The following is a 27,159-nucleotide window of genomic DNA, read 5'->3' on the forward strand; positions in this document are numbered from 1 at the left end:
TACAACCCCCGATGTCCCGTGTGGTTCCCATGGACTTCAAGGAAAGGGAGTTAACAAAGGTAGGTCTACCATAACTCTCCTTTTCTGCCTATGTCACTTGGTGCTTTCAAGTACTCTCTTGTTGTCTCAGATTATAGAGAACAATGGGCTTTTAAATTAATTAAGAATTGCGGTACTTGTTTCCTAGCACGGCCACAAATCGCGGCCATCGGGGGTCATTTTAGTGGCCTGCGATGCGACCGACGCGATGCCCCCGATTTTTCCATTGAAATGCATTGAAAACAGTGAAAATCGGGTCGGTCGCGTCGTGTGCGGCTAAAAATGCTTAAATGGTCCACACGCGATGGCCGCGATTTCCCCATAGGGAACAATGTTAAATGGGTAACTTTACCCCCGATGACCGCGATTTCCCATAGGAAACAATGTAAAATGGGTCAATTTACCCAAATCATCATAGGGAACAATGGTAAATGGGCCAGAAAGCCCAAAAAACACCCCTGAACATTGACCTGTCCCCCCAAAAGTAGTTCACGCCACCCCGCGATGAACGTGAACCCGAAGCGTGGCGAGCGCAGCGAGTCCGCGAGGGGCGGCGGTACGCGTCCTCCGACCTTTTCATACCCCCACTATCCACTAGGGCGTGGAGTTGAGAATAGAATAGTGTGGCGAGCGCAGCGAGCCACCAAGCCCGAAGCGTGGCGAGCGGACGCGATACCTTCACAGGTAAACGCGTCCCTTCGCGGGCTTCACAGGTATCCGCGTCCCCTCGCGGGGCACGCTGCGCTCGCCACGCTTCGGGCTCGGTGGCTCGCTGCGCTCGCCACACTATTCTATTCTCAACTCCACGCCCTAGTGGATAGTAGGGGTATGAAAAGGTCGGAGGACGCGTACCGCCGCCCCTCGCGGGCTCGCTGCGCTCGCCACGCTTCGGGTTCACGTTGATCACGTGGTGGCGTAAACTACTTTTGGGGGGACATTTCAATGTTCAGGGGTGTGTTTGGCCCATTTACCATTGTTCCTATGATAATTTGGGTAAATTGAGCCATTTCACATTGTTTCCTATGGGAAATCGTGGTCATCGCGGGTAAATTGAGGCATTTAACATTGTTCTCTATGGGGAAATCGCGGGCATCGCGTCTGGCCCATCGCAGCCCATTTTTTAGTGCATGCGATGGCCCCGATTTTACCCCCATGATCGTTGTGGCCGTGCTAGGAAACAAGTACCAGAATTGCAACTAAATTAATGTCTATGGGGGGAATGTAATAGGATTTGAGAACTTGAAAGTGAGAGATTTTGGGAGTTTTACAAAAAATTTGTTTTTTTTGTTTGTTTGTTTTTTTCTATACCGGCAATAATTTACACTGCAAAACCAGGTTGATTTTGCTATGTAATTGATTGCCACTTAAAAAAATGGAACACTCTCCCAAAATCTCTCACACCTTATTACATTTCACCCCATATATTGTAACTATTTGAATATCATTCTGAGTGTGATAGGCCGGTTCCACATTCCGCCAGACTATTGATCGTTATGTATGGTTTCGGCAGGTTCTTCAGGATCTCCTGGAAGTTTGGTCGTCGGGCACTGTAGTGAAACACTCTCCTTATTCCCAGCTGCTACATGTGAGTCGATCCATTTTTATCTGCCTGAGTCTTCTGAACAAAGAAGAAGTTGAGAGCTGCAAGCAGAGTAAGATCAGACACTGTCACCGTCTCCCATGAAAGCGCTCATGTTCTTATGTTCTATCTATCCTGACAACTCCTCTCTCCTGCACATTCATCCGCAGAGTTACTCTTTGCACTGACCTCTGGGACCCGCTTATACCTGGACAGTTCTCTGCCTCCTGTCCGATGCTTGGGGATGGTAGTCGCTGAGTGTTTGAGCCGCCACGTGGATTCTGAGGGTCCTAGTCTCTCGTTCCAGGTAAGTTTCATAGTTATACAGATCATAAGGGGCAGCCGTCCGTCTGGGATGTCTTATTGGCTATGTAGAGGATGCAGGACTCTGCGCCATGTAAGCTCTTGTCACAGTGGCTGCTTGGAAGTAAGTGTGTTTAGAGAAATTACCCCCCCTCCCAAGTGTGGTATCATGGGAACAAGGCTGCACCATCACCAATCACCAGCCGATGATGCAGTGACTTCATGATCTTCTGAATATAAAATGGCCCACCCGAACCTTTTAGATGGTGCAAATTTCCATAATTCTTGGAACTACCGGGTGGTACCATTTGGGGCATTTCGTGAGCCAGGTTATTCTAGCATTGACCTGAAGGTGCGAGAATACAACCAGTGTTAGCAATACATGAGCTGCATGCAAATGACATCTTACAGTATGAAGAAGATGCAGAAATCAGAGACCTGAAGTCATTGCTGTCTCCTCCAAGCTTGGACCCAGCAGAGGACGAGAAGGATCCAGCTGAGAAGTAAGTGGAGAACATCTTGTCATATGGGCACAACCCTGCTGACACCGCTGTTCACCTCTCCATACCAGGATGGGAAGATTCATTGATTACTTTAATCCTCAGCTCCTTGTCCAAAGTCCAATCTGCGGCGAGTGACGGGAAACATGAGGAAGAGCCAAGAACGGACACCGGATCAGAATCTGAACTAGACAGGCGAGTGTCTCTAAGAGTTCTCATCTGTTCATAATATTAGTGTATCTGTGTATGGAAAGACAGCATTAACCCCTATGGCATCACTGGCGGGTGAGGTTCCATTGTTAGTACTAGTACAGTGTTTGCAGAAGATGGCTGTATTGTTGGTTCTCCTTGTAATTTGGACAGAAACAATGGTTTCAGTTACAGTCAGTCCACTATGCTATAATCCTCATAGTAAATTTTGTCTCCCCAAATCCATGCAACAGCGATGACGACCTGACTCCATATGACATGAGTACAGACATCGAGCTAAAGAAGAGTAAGACACCGGCGTATATCCGCGACTGCATGGAAGGTAGGGCACAAGCTGTGGCTTCCAGTCTGTCATGTATCAGAGAGATTACTGGAAATGTTGGGGTTCTCAAGGTCTGTTTCCATCTCCCTAGTATTGTTTTCTGAAGATATAGAGAAGCTGGAGGTGACCATGGCCTCGCTCGCCAGCCAGATCCGCTCAAATCCTGCTGCCACCAAAGAGGTATAATTGTGGATCAGGGCCGGATGGAGTGGGGGATGCACAAGTCTTTTTGGCGGTCACCCATCTGCACCTTCATGCATATGCTGCTTTCTCTGACATGCAGCAGGGGCCACTGGGAATCACATCGGGTTTTGGAGCTTGGTTAGCTGGGAGCTAGGCACTACTTAGTTTTAATACAGGGGAGACTAGCTCCTCCCCTCCAAGACCCATCATCCCCCAGTGAGAAAATTGTGCCGAGGGAGCTAGTCACAGTTCTCACTGCTCCTGCACTACTACTTCTTCTACTTAATTTTTCTCAAGAATTCTTCAGATTTTTCTATAAAACAGAATAGGATCCCTTCCCTGCTTATTAAAAAGCTAGGGTCCGGGTTTCCTGCGCCCCTGGGTCACCCAGGCTGTCAGTCAGAGCCTCTTCAAAGGCTTCTGCCGTGACACTTTCAGCGCTCCTGCCGACCTCCATCAAGAGGACCGCCAGACGCTGCTTACAGACCTCAGCAGGGTGAGTACAAAACTTCCCCAACACCCCACAGTGGGCTGCAGAAACGCCGTAGCGCTTACCCGGCAGACGCCGCCGCAAATAAGCGGGGCGGAAGGGGTTAATGGCGGCCGCGGCGTGGGGTCTGTAGCGCGCTGTGTAGGGCGCAAGTTACACCCCCACCTGTCCCTACCCTCTAGAACGCGGACAGCGCTGTCCTTGCAGGGCGCCGCCGCCATTTTGACTGGCGCGGCGGGGGTTAATGGCGGCCGCGAGGAGGAATTGAGCGCGCCTGAATACACAGGCACAGCTAAACCACCAAGCGCCGGCAGCCTCAATCCTTTTCTGAAGCAAGGCACAGGCAAGTGCTGTGGAAGGAGGGGGGGGGGGAAGGTGCGTGCTGAGGGGGGCATGGCGCTGCCCCGTTAAACACACACACACTACAGCTGCTCTCTCCCTCTTGTCTTGCAGGCAGACTGCAGTTACTGTAACCCCTTCAGGGCTATCTGTAAAAGATTTGGTTGCCTAGAGGGACTTACTCCCTTCCAGGACCCACTTCCCCAGGGGGGATTTTGGTTACTGCCCTAGGGTTATTTCTGTCTTGTGTTGGTGTGTGTGTGTGTGTGTGTGTGTGTGTGAGATCTGTGTGTGCCTCACATCGACTGGCCCACGTGCAGACATGGCGAGCAGGTCCAAGGCTGCTCAGAAGTCTTTTACCTGCACGGTTTGTTCAAACAAGTTCTCCCAATACTCTGATGGGGGAACTTCAGTCTGTCAGACCTGTGCGGACCCCCCGTCAGGAAGCCAGAGTACCGAAACTCCAGCCCCCCAGTGGGCTGCAGCCTTAGTCGGCACTATGACTAAGTTGTCTGCGGAGTTGGCAGTATCCCGCAGGGCAGAGCCTGCATGGGCTACGGCCTTGTCCAGGTCTGTGGACTCCTTAGCGGGGGCCTTATCCAAGCCCCACAGGCCGGGTCCCTTAGCTCAGAAGCGCCCTTTTCAGATGATGCTTCAGGGAGACGACACAGACGAGGAGCCTGAGCCCTTTGAAGAAATGGAAGAGGGCGAGTGGGAGGAGGTACAGGATACCCCTCAGGAGGCGGAGCCAACTCCGGTTGGTATAGAAGCTCTTATTCTTGCAGTTAAGGAGGTTCTTCATTTGCCTGAGGATCCTCCTCCGGCTCCCCAGGAGTTGGATTTATTTGGAAATACACAGAGAGCCTCTGTGGTTTTTCCATGCCCTAACCAGGATCAGCTTCTTGAGGCCTGGAAGCGACCAGACAGGCGTTTTCAGGTTCCAAAGAGGTTCCCTTCAGTGTACCCCTTCGAACCGGCAGCCTTGAGCAAATGGGAAACTCCTCCACCGGTGGACACATCCGTGTCCAGGTTATCTAAGAAGACTACCCTGCCAGTCCCAGGGGCATGTTCGCTTAAGGATCCGTCAGATCGGAAGTTGGAGGCCACCTTAAAGGCTATGTATACGGCTGCTGGTGCCCAGCTTCGACCGGCTATTGTGTCAGCCTGGGTAAATAGGGCAAATGCCAGGTGGGCGGAGCTGATCACTGAGGGTCTCGACTCAGGGATGCCTGCAGAAGAGATTCGACAACTGGCAGAACATATAAAGGAGTCGGCGGTTTTCCTTGGAGACGCGGCTAAGGACATTTCCCTTATTTCATCTCGTATCTCTGCGAACGCCATTGCAGCAAGACGGGCCTTGTGGCTGAGGTCTTGGCAGGCCGACGCAGAGTCTAAGAGAGCGGTTGAGGGCCTCCCCTTCGCAGGTGATATTCTGTTTGGTCCAGAACTGGACAGATGGATTTCACAGGCAACGGGGGGAAAATCTGCTTTTTTGCCAACAGCGGCGCCGCCTCAGAGACGCCAGTACGTGGGACCCTCTTTTCAATCCTTTCGGCCGCAGCGTTCCTTTCGAGGCAGAGGAAGAGGCTTCCAATCCTCCAGAGGTACTAGAGCCAGATCACGACCACAGGCCGCCCCCCGGATCCAGGAGCCAAAACAGCCCCCAAAGCCGGCAGCATGACGGTTTGCCAGCTTCGGTGGGAGACTGGTCAGTCGGAGCACGCCTCTCCTACTTCAGAACACAATGGTTCTCCCTAACGGAGGACCATTGGGTTCGAAAAATTATCTCGGAGGGCTATCGTATACAGTTCGACGCCCCTCCTCCCAACAGGTTCTTCACCACAGCACTGCCAGAATCCTCGGTCAAGAGAGAGGGAATTCTCCTGGCTATCCAGACACTGTTGGACTCTCAGGTCATCTGTCCGGTTCCGGTATCACAGAGAGGGTTGGGGTATTATTCCAATCTCTTTGTGGTGCCCAAGCCGGATGGGTCAGTTCGACCCATCCTAAACCTCAAGGCCTTAAACCTTTTGGTCTCGCGCCAACCATTCAAGATGGAGTCAGTCCACTCTGTAATAGCTTCCTTGGAGCCAGGGGAATATATGATTTCCCTGGATATCAAGGATGCTTATCTGCATATCCCCATCTGCAGCCATCACCAGGTATTTCTGCGTTTCGCAGTGGGCAGAGACCATTTTCAATTCAGGGCTCTGCCTTTCGGATTATCGTCAGCCCCCAGAGTGTTCACCAAGACTCTGTCGGTTGCGATCGCAGCTCTTCGGAGCCAGGGGGTGACGATAATCCCTTATCTGGACGACCTTCTCGTCAAGGCCCCTTCAGTCCAGATGCTCGAGGAACATACCAGGAGGACCATTATGATGCTGACCAGTTTAGGCTGGGTCATGAACTACAAGAAGTCCTCGCTGACTCCTACTCAGAGGATTCGGTTCCTGGGCCTTTGGTTGGACACAGAGGCTCAGAGAGTCTTCCTACCGGAGGAAAAGATTTTGGCCATTCAGGAGTTAGCACGAAGGGTATTGCTACCTCAAAAGGTCAGTTTGCACCTTTGTGTACAATTACTGGGAAAGATGGTGTCGGCCTTCCCAGCTCTGAGCTGGGGGCGTTTTCACTCCAGAACTTTTCAGATGGACCTCCTCAAAAAGGGAGCAGGTTCTCATCTACTGCTTCACAGACAGATCCGGTTATCCCCCCATGCCCGTCTAGCCTTGACTTGGTGGCTCCAGCGAGATCACTTGAGCGAGGGCCGTCGGTTCGCGATTCACAATTGGACGGTAATGACGACGGACGCCAGTTTGAGCGGTTGGGGAGCGGTCCTCCTAGACCTCAGAATGCAAGGAAAGTGGACCACCCAGGAACAGACCTTACCGATCAATGTATTGGAGTTAAGGGCTATTTACAATGCACTGGTCAGATCGGAGAATCTACTTCAGGGTCACGCGGTGAAGGTCCGCTCGGACAACGCGACAGCAGTAGCCTATGTGAACAGGCAAGGGGGAACGCGCAGCCGAATGGCCATGACAGAGGTCAGAAGAATCCTTCTTTGGGCAGAGCGTTGGAAGGTGGTTCTGATGGCGGTGTTCCTACCAGGAGTGGAGAACATAGAAGCAGATTTTCTCAGCCGCAAGAGTCTGCATCCAGGAGAATGGTCCCTACACCCGGAGGTGTTTCAAGAGCTCACCAGGAGGTGGGGCACTCCCGAGGTGGACCTGATGGCCTCGCGGGAAAACCATCAGCTACCAAGATATGTGGCTCGCACAAGAGACCCAAGAGCAATAGCAGTCGACGCTCTATCAACTCCGTGGGACTACAGGTTTGTCTACCTGTTCCCTCCGCTTCCTCTTCTAGCGCCAGTCTTAAAAAAGCTCAAGAGAGAGTCAGTCCAGGCGATTCTCATTGCGCCGTTTTGGCCTCGACGGTCATGGTTCTCGGACATTCAGAGGATGGCAGTAGACGACCCCGTCCGGTTGCCGCTACGCCAGGACCTTCTACAGCAGGGTCCATTCTACCACCAAAAGTTGACTCAGCTACATTTGACGGCGTGGCTGTTGAGACCGCAGTATTGAGGGAGCGGGGCATACCTCGTTCGGTAATCCCCACCATGCTGAGGGCTCGCAGACCTTCGTCAGCGGCCCATTACCACCGGATTTGGCGATCATATGCGAGGTGGTGTGAGGAAAAGGGTTGGCCTTACCGGATTTTCAAGCTCTCACGCCTGTTGCTGTTCCTGCAACGAGGTCTAGATGGAGGCCTTAAGTTAGGATCGCTGAAGGTACAGATCTCAGCGTTATCCATCCTTTTTCAAAGGAGGTTGGCACTCTTGCCTGAGGTCCAGACCTTTCTTCAAGGGGTCCTCAGAGTGCAACCACCGTTCGCTCCACCTGTGCCTCCTTGGGACTTAGACTTGGTCCTGTCGTTCCTACAGTCAGAAACCTTTGAACCGCTTGAAAGGGTGGAACTTAAGTTCCTATGCTGGAAAACGGTCCTTCTGTTAGCTCTGGCCTCCGCGCGCAGAGTATCAGAGCTTAGTGCACTGTCCTGCAGAACTCCATATCTCATTTTTCATGAGGACAGGGCGGAGCTACGCACGACGTCTGCATTCCTCCCAAAGGTAGTCTCTTCATATCATATAAATCAACCTATAGTGGTACCGGCTTTTCAAGGGGACTCTTCTCAGCAGGAATCATTAGATGTCGTGCGCGCCTTAAAGATCTATGTGTCTAGAACTCGTCGTATCCGTAAGACGGATAGCTTGTTCGTTCTGTATGACGCTTTTCGCCGGGGACGTCCGGCTTCAAAACAGACAATAGCGAGATGGATTAAATTCACAATCAGAGGTGCCTACTTAAAGGCGGGAAGACTTCCACCTTCCTCCTTGACGGCACATTCGACTAGATCTGTAAGCACGTCTTGGGCTGCAAGAAGAGGTGCTTCAGTTGCGCAGATTTGCAGGGCGGCCACTTGGTCGTCCGTAAATACGTTCGTGCGCTTTTACAAGTTCGACACCTTCGCTGACTCTTCAGCAGAGTTCGGGCGTTTGGTCCTCCAGAATCCCCAGCGCTCTCCCACCCGGGGCCTGGTCTTTGGAACCTCCCCGATGTGATTCCCAGTGGCCCCTGCTGCATGTCAGAGAAAGGAGGATTTTGGTACTCACCGATAAATCCATTTCTCTGAGATCAGCAGGGGCCACTGGGCGCCCACCCAGCCTGCGGATTCTGATCGTTGGGTCTATACGTGGGTCCAGTTTACTCGTTTGCCTGGTTGTTGTGTTGTTTTTTGTTTAATATAACGTTGTTTGTTCCTATCTCCTCTAGTTTACCAATTTTCTCACTGGGGGATGATGGGTCTTGGAGGGGAGGAGCTAGTCTCCCCTGTATTAAAACTAAGTAGTGCCTAGCTCCCAGCTAACCAAGCTCCAAAACCCGATGTGATTCCCAGTGGCCCCTGCTGATCTCAGAGAAATGGATTTATCGGTGAGTACCAAAATCCTCCTATTGCCCCTCCCCTCTTACATTCTGCATGCAAATGTGCAAGGATTGAGACACCCTCCTTCAGTGCCCATAGATGAAGTGAAGAGACCTGTGTGTCTTTAGACCAGCCCTACACTTTCTCAGTCTGAGTATGACCTCGGGTGTGAGAAGTCACTCCTATAAAACAGACCATCTCTGTGCTTACGCTAAGAATCCTCCCTACCATCTCCTATGCACTACCGCTACGTCATCACAATCTGTATGCATGCCCTGTGTATGTTAGACGCAGGAAATCTCTCTACTACCTCTGTGCGTCCACCTCTAAATCCGGCCTTAGTTGCTGATTGTTGGTAATGGAAAAAGTTTTAAGTAGGAATTAAAGAGAATCTAATGCTGAAATTCATGAATGTCTTCTGTAGGTCAGCGCCGAGCTTGCCAAAATTCTGTTGCACCTTGATGACCGTCCTGGTGTAGAGCTATTCACAGAGTACAGATTTGCAGCCATGGTTGCAGTCACGGTTACCGATCCCGTGCCGGTAAGAATCCTTACCCTGCATCCTGTTATTAAGTGCATACCATTCACATCCTCAACCAATGTCTAGTTTTAAAATATGTAGAAGTAATCTTAGCATTATGTCTGAGGCTGTTTTCAGGTGTTTGCATATGGTGCTTGATTTATAATCTTGGGCCGGTTGGGAATTTTCTGAGTAAGTTAAAATTCTCCCTCTTTACAGGTGTCTCAGTATCTTACCGGAGAATTCTACTCCTTAAACTACAGCTTACGACAGAGAATGGATATATTAGATGTATGTATAATGTTATGGTTTGTGATGTCATTTCCTGTGTGAAGATTTGAAGTTTGCATTTAAACCTACCACTGAGTAAGCGAATCTGTGTTTACCAACGTGCTGCTGCTGATGGAAGGACTTCCCTTTCTTTGTCAGGTATTGTCATCTGCAGCTCAGGAACTTTCCGAGGCCTTCCCTCAACATGCATCTTCTAAGACCTTGACTCATTCCCTCCAGCCGGCTAGTAGCGCAGCTGAGATGGGTAAAGGAGATGCAACAATCGACTGGAGAAAAGTTGTCGAGGAAAGGGTTGCAAAGAAGACAAGGCGCTTTGCCAAGGTTGGTGCAGGGGATGAATACATAACCTGAATGGCAAATCTTGTGTGAGAGTGTACTCATCACCTTTACCCAAAAAGGCTGCCAATGTGTGTTGTCTTAGTATGAGGGAAGGGGGAGGAGGGACTTGGACGGGACACCCTAATTTAAAAAATAAGAGGCTCTAACATGCGGAAACTTGTAGTACCGTAGAAAGAGAGATGCAGGTGCACACTCTGAGCACCAATAATACTGATATTCAAAGTCATTTTGCTAAACTGTTACAGTTGACCTGGAGGATTATGGAACTTTTGCCGAAAAATTGGATGCGGTGCTACGTTTCAGTGTCCACGTCGACTGTGTTAACATTCGGGTAAAAAAAACAGGGTACTTATGTAATATCTGGGCGCCCGGTTTTTTGATTGTATGCCTTAACTTAAGGCATACAATCAGATGCGATGGACCCGATTTTTTTTCGGAAAAATCGTGTCGATCGCATCGCATACAACCAAATCGCATGCGATGTGATGCGATCGACCTGATTTTACATTGGGTCCAATGTTAAATGGCCCCCAGACCCCATTTTTTATTGTATACCCACTCTGTTCATACCCCCACTATCCAAGTAGGCATGGAGTTGGTTTTATATAGCCCAAGCCCGTAGCGTGGCGAGCGGACGCGGATTACTTAACATGTATTCCCCGTCCCCTCGCGGGGCTTGCCATGCTTCGGGCTCAGTAGCTCGCTGTGCTCGCCACACTATATAAGATCAACTCCATGCCCACTTGGATAGTGGGGGTATGAACAGGGTGGGTATACAATAAAAAATGGGGTCTGGGGGGCATTTAACATTGGACCCAATCTAAAATCGGGTCTCAGGGACCATTTAACATTGGATCCAATGTAAAAATCGCGTCGATTGCATCGCATGCGATTTGGTTACATGGGATGCGATCGACCAGCTCAAAAAATCGGGCGCCCAGATAATACATAAGTACCGAAAACAATCGACCATTTGACAGTTGACCTTGCCCATGTTGACCTAATGCTTTTATAAAAAACTTTTTTCCACTGCGCTGAAAAAAGGGGGAAAAAAAGCAGCTCAATGTTCTTTTACAAATGAAATTAAAATAGGGGGGTGAGCGCTAATATAAAAGAGGATACAGTAAGAAAAGAATAGAGAAATAAGTATGAAAAACACCTGAAAATAAAATATGGGTTAATATAACATTTACAGCTCTTTTGAGCTCTTTTACAGCTCAAAAGAGCTGTAAACGTTATATTAACCCATATTTTATTTTCAGGTGCTTTTCATACTTATTTCTCTATTCTTTTCTTACTGTATCCTCTTTTATATTAGCGCTCACCCCCCTATTTTAATTTGACCTAATGCTTTTGTCGACCTAATGACCTGTCGACCTAGACCCATGTCGACCTTTCTGCATGTTGACCGAATGGTTTCGACCATCATCTTATAGACCTATTGATCGATACCCATTTCTGCAGTATCTACACCGAGGCAAAAAAATATTCTCTGGTCAAAATACCCACTATATATTGTAAAACTACAGTGAGTGCAGAGATCGGTCCTGTCGCCTTATTACATTTATTTTCCAGGATAGCTGAGGTCTATTTTTGTTATTTAGATGTGTGCCATTGGGGCAGAAGTATTAAGCCTGATAAAGGTGATAACACACCAGCCAATCAGCTGTGTTTGAAAAAGAGACAGGAGTCGATTGGCTGGTGTTATCCTTCCACTTTATCCCTTTACCAGGCTTAATACATCTGCCCCATGTTTAGTAATTTAAGCGATCTGTTACTGAAATGATCGCCAAACAAATACTGTTTTCGATTTCTACTAAATAAGTTCCATGGCGTCATCTTAATACCTTTTGTGTTCTTCTCATTTATCTGAAACCTTTAGCACCATATAATTTAACATATACATAAATAAAATGATTTAATATTTTTTGGCTTTGTTACTGTAGGGCCAATCAAGCACCACCCCTGCCCCCACCCCAAACCGGTTCCACGCTGTAGCTGGACACTTCTTTTTTCCACTTACCCAGAACTTCGACAGGTGAGTGCGGTTTATACAGATCCACATTGTGCTAGAAGGGAGGGTTTGGGGGTGCCTTCTAAGCCCATGTCTGCATTTTTTATTGGGATGCTTGGCTTGGTATTATGACAGTCTGCAGTCTAAACACCAGGGTAGTGTATGTATCCCTACAGGAACATGACTGATTCTGGTTCAGCTCAGATAGAACTCAGCACTTTGAGATATGTCTGTTCCAAAACAATAGACTTGACCTCTGGATCCTTCACCACGGAGGGTCAGACACGCGCTCTGTGTCTCTTGCATCAGGGGCCTGATTCAGACCTGTTCTCTAGGCAGCCTAGTTAACGGTTAAACGGTGTTAGCCACACCGCACATTGCCCCCTCCCCCTGCTGATTGAATCCCCAAACTAGCATGCGACGGGATGCGTACGCTACCACATCCATTCGCATGCAGCAGCAAGGTTAAGAAATGATTTGATGGTTGCACCAAACGATTTCTCCTGCGTTCGCTAAGAAAAGTCAGCCTGCCCGCCCATGAAATGCTGGGTGTTCCCCAGCCTGCCCTCTATGGAGCAAACGTCTCGGGCAGTGTTGAAGTTGCCGAAGCCGTTAGCTCCGCTCTTTGCACATGCGCAACCGTCGGGGACGAATTCAGACCACTAAGAGTATGTCTGAATCGGCCCCCGGGTTCCTTCTTCCTGCCCACTACCCTCTTTTAAAATAAGGATATAGAAAATGTCAAATATGTCCCTATACGATAATTCCATGTTGCTGTACGCTTGTCTCGTTATGTGGCGGATACCTGCACCAAACTGTTTTTGTTTTTTCTTTTGATTCTTCAATAAATATAGTTTAACAAATATAATTGAATGTAAAGGATTTCTTCTTGTTCCGAGGCCTGTTGTGACGTTGGACCTGTTGGGGGGCGATCGTCTTATCCTCGGAAGATTGGTTCACACGCTGGGCTTAATGATGCATCTCTCCTTGCACGCCATGGTATTGTATAAAACTGAATGACATTGATATAAATGTATAGCTCTACCTTTTCTCCTAAATACTGCTCCACTTCTTTAAAACATAGGTTAACCCGGTGTAAATGGGTGTGTTGACCAGGAAAAGCACAGGACGAGATCTGATCACTACCATCTCTAAAGATGTCCATACATTAGAATGACCTGCTTACGATTTAGAACGTATGCAGGTCAAATGATTGAGTGCTATAAAACCCATAAGATCTGCTTACGACCACAAGATCATCTGTGTAGCACGTATGATCAGTGGAGCGACCTCTTAACCCGCAGGACCACCCACGCATTGAACCGAAATACCTCCCGCAGTGCACACAATCGATTGCATGAGCTGTCAAAATCATGCGTTCGGGACAGATATCATTCTGATGCATGGCCAGCTTTAGGTGGTGACCAATTCAAGTCACGCTGCCATGCGCTCAGCTACACAGCGAGGAATTCACAAACATGGGCATTTGTCATCTCGTTTCAGTGAGCTAGCAATCTCCATGATAGGAACGCTTTCTGCTGGGCTCACCCTGGTGTCTACTTTGCACTTTGGAAGATAAACCCTCACGCCGTGAAACATCTTTCCTCCATATGGGCAACCTTCCCACACCATCCTGGTCTGTGAGCAGGTGGACCTCTAGATGCAGGGTGGAGCCCAAGCTGGCTTTGGTAGAGAGCGGAGCCTCGAGACTGTGGTTGCAGATAGGCCCTTACACATGGACCTGAACAGTTTGCAGAACTTTTAGTGGACATGCAGATAAATTGCCCATAGTAGCCAATCACATATTCTAGCTATCATTTTATAGAATAAATAATTAGGAGCTTATAGGTTGCCATGGTAAGCTTCTCCAGCTGTCCTTTCTAGAAGGTTTGATACATCTGCCCCAGAGAGTCAGATATAGAATGTAGATGTAGAGATGGGACTTTATAGCTTATTCCTATTTCAGCCATGTGAGGAAATGAAGCCAGTCTTGTTCTTACACAGGTGGCGTCTCAGATGGGGAAATCGCTTCTGGAGTTCGTGTGGGTCCTGCGCTTTCATACTGACCAGTGAGTGTCATTGTGGCCAAAGGCTTGCAGTCTATTCTATTGCGCATGAATGGATGATGTTTGGTCAGGCCAGCAGAGTGCTGTGATGTCTCTAACCTTATCCTCTTCTGAGGGATCATTTGAATGACAATATTTTCCCACTTTAGTAGTAATTCTAAGTAAATATCATCCATAAAGAATAGCATTTTGATATGTAAAGTGATATGATGGGTTTAATCCTATAGTCTGTGGTGATACCACAGTGGTATGCAGCATGCCTATATTCTGTGTGCAGCCGCAGCTGGATCTGTATACAAAATAGTATGAAAAACACTGTAGCACATCATTTGGTATGCAAATACAGCCGCTGTCGCACACAGAATATAGGCATGCAGTATAGCATTGTTATCAAGCTGCTTTTGCGTCCTATTCACACTTTTGCAAGTAAGATGCATTTTAACTGAAAAGGTGTTACGGAAAGACGCTCTGCTGTGTAACGCTGAGACATGGTGTGACTAGAAGGGCTGATTAATGTTCGAGAAGGCTAGATGTCGGCGGATGCATCTGTAATTTAGTCGGAACAGAAAAGTACTAGTCCTTAGTACACCAATAGCGGCACATGACACTAATAGCGACACATTACACTATTCGTGGCGTATTACGCTAGTAGTGAATTTAGATGCAGAACTTTGGGAAAAGTGTTCAAGCATAGGAATCGCTACCCATGGGGGAGGGTCTAAGTCGTGCCAGACGTCTCACGCCATATGTCGCCAAAATAATAGGTGTCTGAGGATAATTGCTCTCTCCAACCCCTATTCAACGCAGCTGACTCCCCTCGAATGTAATTGTGGCTCAAACATCTTCATCCTTAAATAATGTATGTACCTGTGAGTGATCCCTATCATTGTACTCGTGACCTAGGTCTGGGCCTGTATGACAATCGTGTGCTCTCTCTAAGCCTGGATTTCTCCTCCCTTCTCATTTCTGTAGTCTCCAGTCTTTCTCACATGGGTGAACTCCTGAAAGATGGGGTTGGCCATAAATATAACTGATTCTAACCATTTACACCTGACAAGAGTCTCTGAGCTTCTAGTTCTCACAGCACCTTTCTATATAATGTCTTCTCTACAGATATGTTAGACAAGGCCTCCTGTTTTGTGTTTCCACCATTCTGCTGAGCGTCCCCTGGGAACGGCTGATGACTGACCTGGCTGAGGAGACCCTGGAAATGAAATACTGGCTGGAAGGTGAGAAGCAGAACAGGCCGCTCTCTCTAGTATATGGTAGTATTTACTTTGTGTAGTCAGGCAGTATGATAAGTATAACAGTACTACGGCCCACTGACGTAACTATGGTATGGGCACTTGGCTGCCCCTCTGCCCTGCACCCAGTTTGCATAGATAATGGAGTGACTTGCATAGTAGGCAGTCTGCCGAACAGCAACACAGCAAGGGGAGGAGAAATTGATGGGAAGAGGCTGTCACTACAGTCATTATCAGCAAACAGAGCTGGTCGGCTAAGTGCAGGGGAGCTAAGCTAATGCTGACTTGAACTGTGAGTCAACCAGGAGCCGCTCTCCACCTCATCAGTGATGGATTGCAGTGGCCCGGGGATCAGTGAGTAGATCATCGGAGAGGACTTCTAGGGACATAGCATGGCAAAGTTTCTATGATTCTCACAATCCTGAGGCTAAGGTGTTGGGAGAGGGAGCAAGGCAGCATCATGAAGTAGGAGAAACGAAATGAGTAAAGTTGTTCAAAAAACAGGATTTTTCTGTGAGGCCCACAAAGTTCTAAACCTGAGCAAAATTAGTGACAGGAGCTGATTGGCTCTGAATGGTCATATGATTGTCAGTCATTTCAGGGAGATCTAAAGTACCAACCAATCAGTGCAGGTGCTAACATCTTGCGGACTGCCTGCTGTTTAATAAGGTCACTGAGCATGATCCTGGCAGTGTGGTCATCCTCTATATTCTCATTCATAGTTCCACCTCCCAGAAGATGCTCATGTTATGGAGATCTGTATAAAGGGGGTGGTAGGAGAATCTACACATAATCAAATTTGTTAGATGTCTGGGCAAGTTCAGTGAGTCAATGAGGGAAATTAGAAAATCTATGGCTGCAGAGGAAGAATGGGGGTTTCTTATGTCACTCAGTGTTGTATAAAGGGGTCTGTCACCGCTTCCACTCTCTTAGCAGTTAGTATGTCAGTGTTGTATAAAGGGGTCTGTCACCTCTTCCACTCTCTTAGCAGTTAGTGTGTTTAGAAGTTGTTATATGAAAAAAAGAAAACTAATACTGTGTACACACGATGAGATTTGACATTAGATTTTGACTATATAGTCCAAATCGCATGCAGATTGCACATGTTTTATACCTTACGACCCCGATGCGTGTTCCTGTGACAGCACAAATGGAAACCCAGGTAGACAGGGCAGCAATGACTATATAGTGCAGATCGCATGCATGTCGGGTGGCTTGCCGTACAATTAGATCCCAATGCGCTCTGATTGCTATGGGCAACTTCTCCACTCTAGAGAAATGATCTCCTATTCCCCCAATATCAGTAGAAGTGAGGCAAACAAGGGGATTTGGTCTAAGAGTTTCCATTATTGTGAGCTTGGTGCTGTCTTTCAGATGTGGCTGAGAAGGACCCTGATGACGACTGCCGTCACTTAGCCATGAACAGCCTGTTACTGATGGAGAAACTGAGGAACAACCTGCAGATAGCCCCCAGCCAGTGAACGGCTGTGCAGGTGTTGGACATGTACTGACATTGGAGGAATCAATGCTATGGTTCCTGGGCAGCTGCCTGGCCTGGTAGAAGTGTCTGGAGCTCTGGCTATGGTTCCATGCTCGGAGTGGCTGGGTGATCTCTCTATGACTGCGCCACATGTCCTCCGCTTTCCTACTTCCGGTATGACAGCCTCTGTACCACAGCATCCAGGTCTACAGCCACATTGGTGGCTTTACTCTACCCAACCAATATTCTCATACAGAGAGCAGTAAAACTGTGTATGCAGATGTAATGGTGTACAGAGCCCGATGGAAGGGGCAGCATTGCCATGTTCTCAGTAGGTCAGCATTTGCTCTTAAGGTGTGTACACACGGGGCGATTATATCAAATATCGCTGGCAATATGGTCGCTGAGCGAGCATATTGCCAGCGATGGGAGTGTGCAACAGCAATAAATCGCCGGGTGCGCGCTCCCGTTTTCTGCCCGGGAGCTTGCTCCTGCGACCAGCTGATTTCCACTGCCGGGCTCCCCCGGCAGTTTCTTTTTCATCAGCAACCATCTCTGGTCATTGATGCAAACGGGACAACGAGCGATATATCGGCCCGTGTGTACAGGGCTTTAGTTGAGAAATAAATTATGTTTATTTATTTTTTTCTCAAAAAAAGTAATCAAATAATGATGTTGATGCCCAATCGCACGTGTTCTATAACAGCATGCTGATACTGTGCCGGATGCATGGTGCTATCAGTGGGTGAATCTGTTTTACATCTCCTGATGTGTGCACAGAACTAAATGCGGACTGCTGTATGCATGGCCTGCCCTAATTACATGCATTGGATTTGGCCTACAATGGAGAATGGTGATTGTCCGGCCCAGGGTTCGTTAACCAGGCAAATCTAGTTGTTTTGGGCTGTGTTGGAGATTTAACACAAATGTGCCGTGCACGGTTCCATAAATATACAAACTGCCTATTGCATAATTACAGAATGGCATCTGGTAAAGGCAGCCTATGACCTAGCTCAGAGGTTCCCTAACGCAGTTCCTCACAGCACAGCAATGGCCCAAGTTTTAAGTATATCCGTGCTTAGCCACAGGTCATTAGTACCTCAGTCACATTGATTTAACCATCTGTGCTGGACAATGGATATACTTTAAACCTGGACTGTTGGGGTACCTTAAGGACAGTGTTTGGGTACTTCTGACCTAGCTGAATAACACAGCCTGGCCACAGGAGGAACTGATGGCGTACCGTCGTGGTTTAGTGTCCGTGGTAATGCGGTATGAACGGCTGATCCGGACAGTGAGGTGCTGGCTCATGGAGCTCCATGAAGGTACGCCATCAGTACTTCCATCGTTGACCGTTGGAAACCTCCATCTCCATATAGTTGAGACCACCACCAGCGTGCCTTGCTTCTGTAGGAATAATACTCCAGTGGCAATATCCGTGGTAAATATTGGAGGCTTTCACATCTGATTGTGGACTTCAAATATTACGTGGCATTGTAGGAACGGACTATCCTGGAACTTGAGATATGGCTATTCTTATGGAATTGTATTTGTCTTTTTATATATATATTAAACGTTTTATTGCAATGATGACATTTCTTATTGTTAATATAGCACCACTTCATTCTTTTTATATATTGTATCTTTGGGACTGCCACTCCCTATCCAAGTGGCTGCTTTGCACAACAGCCCAACGCCTGATGTGTACTTCGGGATAGCCCACTACTGGCAACAGAAGGAGGAGCAGAGGAAGCGATTGCTGTTTGTTCTGGTGTGGAAATGGCACCATATGCAATGGTTGTCTGCAGTACTGTAAAGGGGACTGGGAGCATCGGAAATACGTGCCTGGAATGATGAATCGGGTTACACTGTCTGATGGATCAATTTGAATTTAACAGATTCTGGGAGATAACTGATGCATTTTGCCACATGTACGTTTGGTGAGGAGGAATACTCACCACCAGAGGGCGTATTTCCACTTGTAAGGTTTTAGATGAAAATTCCCTTTAGAATATAACCCTTTCTCACTATTTACAGTAACCAGCATCCACAGAACTTTTGCATTCCCATTTTGTCTTAAATTTAAAATGACGTTAAATTAACGACATCTGGTGTTTAATTTTTGGGTGAGAATTTCCAAAAAGTGGATACACAGCTACTACTGCAGAAGGATTGGATAGTGTGTATGCATACACACTTCCTGATCATTCATGATTGATGTCACAACTGGGTAGGTCTGTTTACATGCACCCACTCAGTTGCGCTATCAATCACCGCTGGTTTATACAGGGAGTTAATGGGCAGTCAGAGGATCACCCATACACACAGCAGGATGCACTTAATATATGGGCCGCTACACAGCTGATGCAATATTTCTGGAAAGGATGTAATTCACAGACATATCGCTGGAACACACCGGCCGACAGACCACCGATATATCAGCCAGGGTGTACCAACATAAGATGTTTCTAAATTTTTTTCCAAGAGAAGCCCGTAGAGTAGACAGCACTTCGGGGGCAGGGCCTGATGAAGACGTCATTAAACCCCCAGTACTGCAAATCCCACAATTTGTGGATCTTCGAGAAGGGGCCGGGCTAAATGACTTGATTTGCATCTTTAGCACCACCTTCTGCAAAAAGCCGCTAATCGTGGGAAATTACCACTGCTACGGGAGAGATGCGGGGAGGGGAGGGGAGGGGGGGGGGGTGGTGGTATCTGGGAGGGTTGTCCACCTTTCCTGGGGGCTAGGAGGGGGAGCTTCCCAGCCATTCCGGTAGGATTAAAGCCTGCCCCTTTTTAAATGCTACCTAGTTGCTATGAGGAACTGCACATGTTCTATGTCCCTGGACATCTGCAAGTGTGCTTAAACACACAGTAAGGGGACTTCTCACTATAGGCCCTGGAGGCAAGTGTCCCTTATTGTAAAGCCACCCTTATAGATTTGTATTGTTCAATCGCAAGCAATTGTTGGACCACCTTTATATAGGCTCTACAGATTGAGGTTCTACAATGTACAGTGCATATTTAATACATTATATAGCCACTAAGTATTAGGGGAGTCAATATATCATTTACTGTATTGTGTAGGGGCTAATGGAGCTCTCACTGAATTGTATGTTGGTCACTAGAACACCTTCTGTACTGTATCTCTGTGTATATGGGGCCTGATTCAGACTTGATGTGCGAATATACACGGGCTGGTTATTGATAGACTGTGCAATGCACAAGGCTGTCCTGCGATGAAAGCCTGCTGCTTTTCTTAAGTCGCTGGCCATTTGCAAAGAGACCAATGGGAAGCCGGCATTTGGGTGGTAACCAGCCCCTTTATGGGAGTGCCAGAGAAAATGCAGGCGTGCCCACTCGGAGGGAGCGTGTGAGACATGAGCTTCAGCCTCGATCAGGCTGAATTCATCCCAGCCGCCGAGTAAGTCCAGAGCTTCGCACAGGCTGCACGCAGCGGGGAAATCATTCCATGGTGAGTGAGCTGCGATTGGATATGCAGCTATTTGCCGGGAGGCAACATCTTTGCTACCCGTTGCAGGCTTGTGAAGGGCAGGATTACACGGGATACGGTCATTGGGTCACCACAAGTAGGTTGACATGCAGTAAGGTCGACAAGACATTAGGTTGACATGGGTTAGGTCGACATGGGGTTTTTCACTGTTTTTTGTGCCGAGAGGTGGTATTTCATGCCCTACCATCCACTAGGGCGTGGTGGGAGAATAAAATAGTGTGCCCAGCGTATCGAGGCACCGAGCCCAAAGCATGGCGAGCACAGCGGTACGTTTTCGGTGTCCATGTTGATACGACATGTGCCGACAAGCAGTATTTCTTGATTCATGCTCTATCATCCACTAGGGCGTGGTGGGAGAATATAATATTGTGCCGAGCATAGTGAGGCACCGTGTCTGAAGCATGGCGAGCACATTGAGTCATGCGAGTGGTGGTACGTTTCAGTGTCCACGTCGACACAACATGTGCTGACAGGCGGTATTTCATGCCCTACCATCCACTAGGACATAAGGGTAAAAAAAAAAAACCATGTCCACTTTTTCACTGTCGACCTTACCCATGAACTAATTACCTTATCGACCTAGACTCATGTCAACCTAGACCCATGTCGACTGTCTAACAACTTGCTGGTGACCAACTGATCCACACCCGATTACACGATGATGACTATCTATTCGCATGGTGTTCGCATGGCGCTGCTAATTCGCTTCAGGTCTGAATCAGGCCCATGGTGTAGTGGTCACTAGTGCAGACTTGCTATGGTATCAGGAAGCTCTCTGATTTGTATTTGGGCCATTAGTATGTGATCCATGTTATAGTTGTCATTAGAATGTTCTCAGTATTTTAATTTAACACTAGTAAACATAGCAGACTTGCTGCACACAAGTCATTTGGTCCAATGAGTGCCATCTAGTGGCCACCAATGTACATACCATGAGGGTAGCTGCATTAGCCTTTTATTATAGTAATTAGAACTCTATATTGCAGTGACGTGCGGTGAGGTCATTGCCTGGGGAGGCACTGATCTCCCCGCACGGGACCACAGGCACGGGACACCCCCCCCCCCCCCTGCTTGCATACCATGCTATATGGTATATGCAGCGGCCGGGCACAGGCAGCAGGGCGTACATGCACCCCCCCTCCCCCAGCGGACTCACCTCTCCTCGGTGGTGACAGCGGCTATCTCCCAGCGGCACCGGACTTCACGCTGCTGCATCCTATCCAGGTGGGCCCTGCATGTGCGTGATTGGACAGCGGATCCATCACTGGATCCGCTGACCCAATCACATCTGGGTGTGTGCATTCATACTGGTGCCGCTTCCCCATTCATTTTCAATGGGCTTTTACAGCCCATTGCTGCACCCTGTACCCTGTACTCCCCTACCCGCCCCCCGCTGCCCGGTGTTTTAATGTTAACAGTGGGAGGCACCTCTCCCGCTGCCTCCCACCCTCACATGCAGCAGTGTAAGATGGTAGGAGGCAGGGGGAGAGGTAGAAATGATGAAAATAATAAAAGAAGATATATAAATATCTTCTTTTTATTATTCACATCATTATGACAGGGGAGGCACTGCCTCCCCTGACTGCACGTCCCTGCTATATTGTATCAAGGTTACGAAAAAGCTTTGTATATAGCATATGTCATTAGTAAAACTCTCACAAGACATTAGAATGCTCTCTGTATTGTATACTAGATTATTCTCTATAGAAAATGAAATTCACTAAAGTGCTTTCTGTATCATAGATTCATCATTAGAATGCTCTGTATTGTACACTAGAATGTTCTCAGTGTTAAATTGATGTGGCTAAATGACTTCTGTATTGTTTATTGAAATGTTTTCCTATAAGGGTTGTTAGAATGCTGTATTCCTGTATGTATATATCATATATATTATTTCTAGAAGGTGATTTTTGGTGACAATACCTTTTTCTCCCTTCATACTTAACCAAAATCGATAAATGATGTACCATATTAAAGATTAAGTTCTCCGCTTCTGACAGATTGTAAATTTAGAACTGCACATTGTATTGTTTGTTTAAAAATCAAAGTAAAAAACTGACTTTTGGCCCTAGAGTTGATACGGCACTGCTAAGATGATCAGTTTTGGTCGGCTACTTCGAAATGGCTACAAATGAACCGGTTCTTCTTTCATCCTACTACAACCCACCAACTTCACTATAAAATGTATCGTATTTTATTTGCATGTGAAATTTTTGCATGGGCCACCATAGTTCTTGTATAATATATAGTCCTTTAACAATTTATTATTGCTACCATGTTGCCTTTATGAAACTGGTCATTTATTGATATTCAGAAAGTGTAAATTATAATTTAAATGTAATTACTATATATATATATATATATATATATATATATATATATATATATATATATATATATATATATAAAATAAATGTCCAGGAATCGGCACTCCAGTTAACGTGGATATAACTTGAGCCGGTGCCCTAACAAAGAAGGGAATTGGCAGGTGTGGTGCGGCACTCTCGGCATAATAAGACACACTTAGACGGGGTGTGGTCAACGTTTCAATTTTATGAAAAATTTTTTATGATCCTGATGACAATTTTTTTTTTATAAATTGAAACGTTGACCACACCCCGTCTAAGTGTGTCTTATTATGCCGAGAGTGCCGCACCACACCTGCCTATATATATATATATATATATATTTACGTCTCAAATTCTGCTTTAGCTATTTGATGCTTATTTCTGAGAATGAAATAAGAGAAACAACTTGTAAATGATTGAAGTGGCTTCTACTCCACATAAAGCTGAGATAAGACGGGGCCGCCAGGTTACACATAGGTAGGAAGCAAAACATCCCTTTTTATGTTGTTTAACTGATTCTGTATCCTGAACACTGAGTCCCGGGGAAGGAAAGCGAGGGACTGGCAGACAGAGAAGTCATGAAGAGGACACACTATATTAAGCGAGGCTGATCCCATGCAGAAAGAGCTATAAATACCCCATAAGGATCATCTTCTCACGCCTCTGAGCGCAGGGCGTCGCCCTCCTGGCAAACACTGATTGGGAGACACCTTTGCTGGAAGCGAGACCTGTGCACTATCCATTCCCGCTTTGCTGGGATTTCTCCTAATATTTTATCTATTGCTAAAATCACGGCCTGTTTCAGAAATCTGCACTGGAAACAGAAATATTCCAAAGCCAGACCTGCGTATACAACTGTATGTTTCCATTCGCAACATTTTGCAGTGATCCGTCCAAACCTCACATACATGCTAGGGTAGAGGGGTGTAGCTACATTCATAGTGTACATGATAGCAACTTTCAAACCCTGCACAGTTCCTCTTCCCTGTCTGGGGTGTCAAACTCTGCTGTGGTGCTTCTAGCACAGTGTGGTCTGTATCTCACTGATATGCAGACTAGAACGGTGCTAGAAGCACCCCAGTAAAGAGCAACACCCCAGGCATAGAAGTGGAACTGCACGCAATTTGAAAGATGCAGGGTGCTAGAATGAACACTAATACAGGGGTACACAATATAAAAGTCATCCACCACCATGACACTCGTGCAGCAATACTGGAGGCAAAACCTCCATATCTAGAGGGGTTACAGAGGCAATAATAGAGGGACACCTGTGATGCTATTTAGATGCGTGTGCAGTACAAAAAACAAATGCACCAGGTGTGACATTGATGCAGTGTATTCCTCAGAACCTGGGAAAGATCAAAGAGAGGCTGCTGCTCTTACATTTGGCTCTAGATCCTCTGCTTTGGATTCTCCAGTCTTAGGATAGCTCCAGTGTATAAGGTGTGTCCAAATGAAAAGGAGACTTATGCTGTAGCGGCGTTGTACCTAATCACAGTGGGTTAATGTGTTTGCTGATAGATGGCGCTGTGTTTTTCCCAGTTGCACACGTGTAGTGAACGGCTTCGTCTCAGTTTTTAATTCCTGGAAAGTTATTTTGCGTTGTGGGAGGATGATGGATTCCAGATGAGCGCAAAGAGATGTTCTACAATTTATTTGGCCAGAAGGCGAGCATGCTTCAGAGATGTATCGCAGGGTGAAGGTGGTGTATGGAGAGCAGTGTCTCATACGGTGCACCATATTCCGGAGGTGTCAATAAAGGAAGGACGCAAAAGCATCAAGGACTTGCCACAGCCCGTTCAGGTGCATGTTGTCTCAAACACCCCCGGTATCTCCCCATGTGACTTCTGTATTTTTAGATCACTGAAAGGTGACTTATTTCTTTTGCACCAGGAATTTGGGCTATTGCACTGTAAATGATGATCATAATGCAGTGTTGTTTTCACAAATGAAAGCCTGTGTGTCAGCTTTCCCCTGGCAAACTGATGCCATGCGCTGGTTCTGGCAATGAATGTGGCACATGCCTTTATGGTAGATTGCTGTAGCTAGAACAACAGGTATATAGATATGGGCAGGCTACTTGCACAGTTGCACACAGCTCAGCAGTATTGTGGGTAATCAACAAATACAGAGGGGTGGAATTATTTGATCATGCAAATCCTGCTAATGAAGGGGCTTGTAGCTTCCTGTATTTGAACATATTAATCACCTTTCAATCTCCGTTTCTCCAGTGAAAATATATTCAGCCTGGTTAACCTATCTTTGTATTCTAGTGATTCGAGACCTTTTACTAGCTTAGTTGCCGTTCTCGGTACCTGTTCCATTTCATTTATGTAATTTTTAAGGTGCGGTGCCCAGAACTGAACACAGTATTCCAAGTGTGGTCTCACCAATGCCTTGTAAAGAGGCCCTATCACATTGGCATCTCTTCAATCCATTCCCCTTTTAATGCGTGCCAGTGTCCGGTTTGCTTTTGCTGCTGCACTTAAGCAGTGTGCACTATTACTTAATTTATTATCTATGATGACCCCAAGTCCTTCTCTACAGCAGAATTCCCTATAATCCATTTAGCCTATAAGTAGCTTGTTCATTTTGTTCCTATAATAATTAACTAATTAAGTTGCTTTTAGTGTTTCTATATCATCTCCTGAGTAAAGCTATGTACACACGGGGGCGATTTCAACACATATCGCTGGCAATATGGTCGCTGAGCGACCATATTGCCAGTGATTTGTAGTGCTGTGGGCGACAAATTGTGGAACCCATAATGGTCGCTTCCCCTGGTGCAGCATGTCACCCGGACCAGCAGGAGGTCAGAGGTGGACACCTATCCCCAGAGCAGGCGGTCAGCAGCGGACACCCACCCCTCGGTGCAGGTGAGCAGCGCCCGCACCAGCCCAGGCTGTGTCCCCCTTAGGATTTCCCCGACAGTGTGATGAAAAGGAGACACTGAGCAATATGATTGCTAGCAATATATTGTCAGCAATAATATTGCTCTGTGTGTACACACCTTTAAGTTCCTTATTCACTTTTATGTTGTCCGCAAATATTGCAATCTTACTCACTTATGCGATATGATGATGTAGCAGAATAAGTTTAGGATTACACCCTTCGCACTGCATACCTCAGCATTTAACAATACAATAAGGTATGCAGTACATAACTACAAAGATTTTACCTTGTATGGGCAGTCTTACATAATAGTCATAAACAGGTGAAACAGTGGATAAAATCTTATTTTATATACATAAAGAACATGTATAAACAGACAATAGAAAATAATTTAACTTTTTTTAGAAAAAAAAAAAAACATTTCCCAGTTTCTCCCTTTGCTGTAACTACAATATAAAAAGTGAGAGTTGGCTGATGCTTAATCTGTGCACGGAGTATCATCTGTGTCCAACAGTGCAGTGACACTACATGCTTGCGTAACCTTGTTTCTGAAGTACAATGCCCCCCATCTAGGCTGACATAGAATGTGCTGGTAGTAGATTGCTGCACCTGCTTTTTTTCACATTACATAACATTATGCCCAGATCTCACTGCTTTAGAATAACAGAGTTATCTCCTCTTAAAATTTCATGTAAATATCAGGGCACTATATATGTCACTGGTTCCATAGGCCTGCTTATCTCTGGAGTCTTTGTGTAAAGTCAAGACTATCAGCCGAGGGTAAGAAGCGCCAATGGGGACTTAATCAGTAAAAGGTCTCTTAGATTGGAGAGAGAATAATGCCGTCTTATGCTGGATAGACCTCTTCCAATACCTTTTATTTAGCAGTTTTGGTCTCTTTCGACAAAACAGGTGATGGGCCTAAGGTCTGAGACAAGATGCTTGATTAGTGATAGAACGCTAGGCACACATAAAAGTGATGTATGACACGGTTGTGTAATGACACAGCTCATTTACACCCGCTATTTACAGTACATCTCCATGCTGGAATGACACAAGTCAATAACAGGAACCTATGATGCAGGAGTGGTTAACCATTGTAGTCTATATCGGGCGCTTCTTCCACCTCCTCGCTGTCTTCCATGCTATTGTGCCGCACATGCTCAGACACAGGCTGCTGGCTGAGCGGAATGGAGAGGGCCCGGTACACCGCCTCAACTGTGCTCTGTGGTACATAGAAACTTAGGTTGACTGAGGGCATCTTGGATCTCATTTCCTCTAGAAAGCGGTACGCCTGGTGAGTGTGAAAGAGAGAACGTGAGTGTCATAGGAACATGACATGTTGTCCCTGTGTACATCTTAAATATACTTGGCTGCATACAGTAGGTGAGAGAATAATATTCTACAACTGTTATATGTTGGTTTATGGTTCCCGGTACTGTGAGCGGATATCCCAAACCAATGGGTGACCTCAACATAACCATTCTCATTTGTAAAATGCCC

General features: G+C 46.8%; 2 protein-coding genes across 9 annotated transcripts in view; one reads left to right on the plus strand and one right to left on the minus strand.

Annotated features, from left to right (window-relative positions):
• TELO2 (telomere maintenance 2) overlaps window positions 1-18,492 on the plus strand; it is a 53,938-nt gene extending 35,446 nt beyond the window's left edge. For all 3 annotated transcript variants that reach the window (XM_083152993.1, XM_083152994.1, XM_083152996.1), the window contains exons 8-21: window positions 1,550-1,691; window positions 1,789-1,925; window positions 2,333-2,424; window positions 2,527-2,616; window positions 2,865-2,953; window positions 3,045-3,133; window positions 9,373-9,489; window positions 9,688-9,759; window positions 9,898-10,080; window positions 12,045-12,136; window positions 13,012-13,111; window positions 14,117-14,181; window positions 15,292-15,407; window positions 16,797-18,492. In XM_083152993.1, the coding sequence (XP_083009119.1) occupies window positions 1,550-1,691; window positions 1,789-1,925; window positions 2,333-2,424; window positions 2,527-2,616; window positions 2,865-2,953; window positions 3,045-3,133; window positions 9,373-9,489; window positions 9,688-9,759; window positions 9,898-10,080; window positions 12,045-12,136; window positions 13,012-13,111; window positions 14,117-14,181; window positions 15,292-15,407; window positions 16,797-16,903 (1,491 nt within the window). In that variant the 3' untranslated portion in view covers window positions 16,904-18,492. The remainder of the gene's footprint in view (window positions 1-1,549; window positions 1,692-1,788; window positions 1,926-2,332; window positions 2,425-2,526; window positions 2,617-2,864; window positions 2,954-3,044; window positions 3,134-9,372; window positions 9,490-9,687; window positions 9,760-9,897; window positions 10,081-12,044; window positions 12,137-13,011; window positions 13,112-14,116; window positions 14,182-15,291; window positions 15,408-16,796) is intronic.
• A 7,491-nt stretch (window positions 18,493-25,983) lies between these two features.
• Window positions 25,984-27,159, minus strand: part of IFT140 (intraflagellar transport 140) — a 138,457-nt gene continuing 137,281 nt past the window's right edge. For all 6 annotated transcript variants that reach the window (XM_083153001.1, XM_083153002.1, XM_083152999.1 and 3 more), the window contains one exon: window positions 25,984-26,950. In XM_083153001.1, coding sequence (XP_083009127.1) covers window positions 26,747-26,950 — 204 coding nt within the window. In that variant the 3' untranslated portion in view covers window positions 25,984-26,746. The remainder of the gene's footprint in view (window positions 26,951-27,159) is intronic.

Source organism: Crinia signifera, chromosome 7 (genome assembly GCF_055691185.1).
Source record: "Crinia signifera chromosome 7, ASM5569118v1, whole genome shotgun sequence".
Lineage (NCBI taxonomy): Eukaryota > Metazoa > Chordata > Amphibia > Anura > Myobatrachidae > Crinia > Crinia signifera.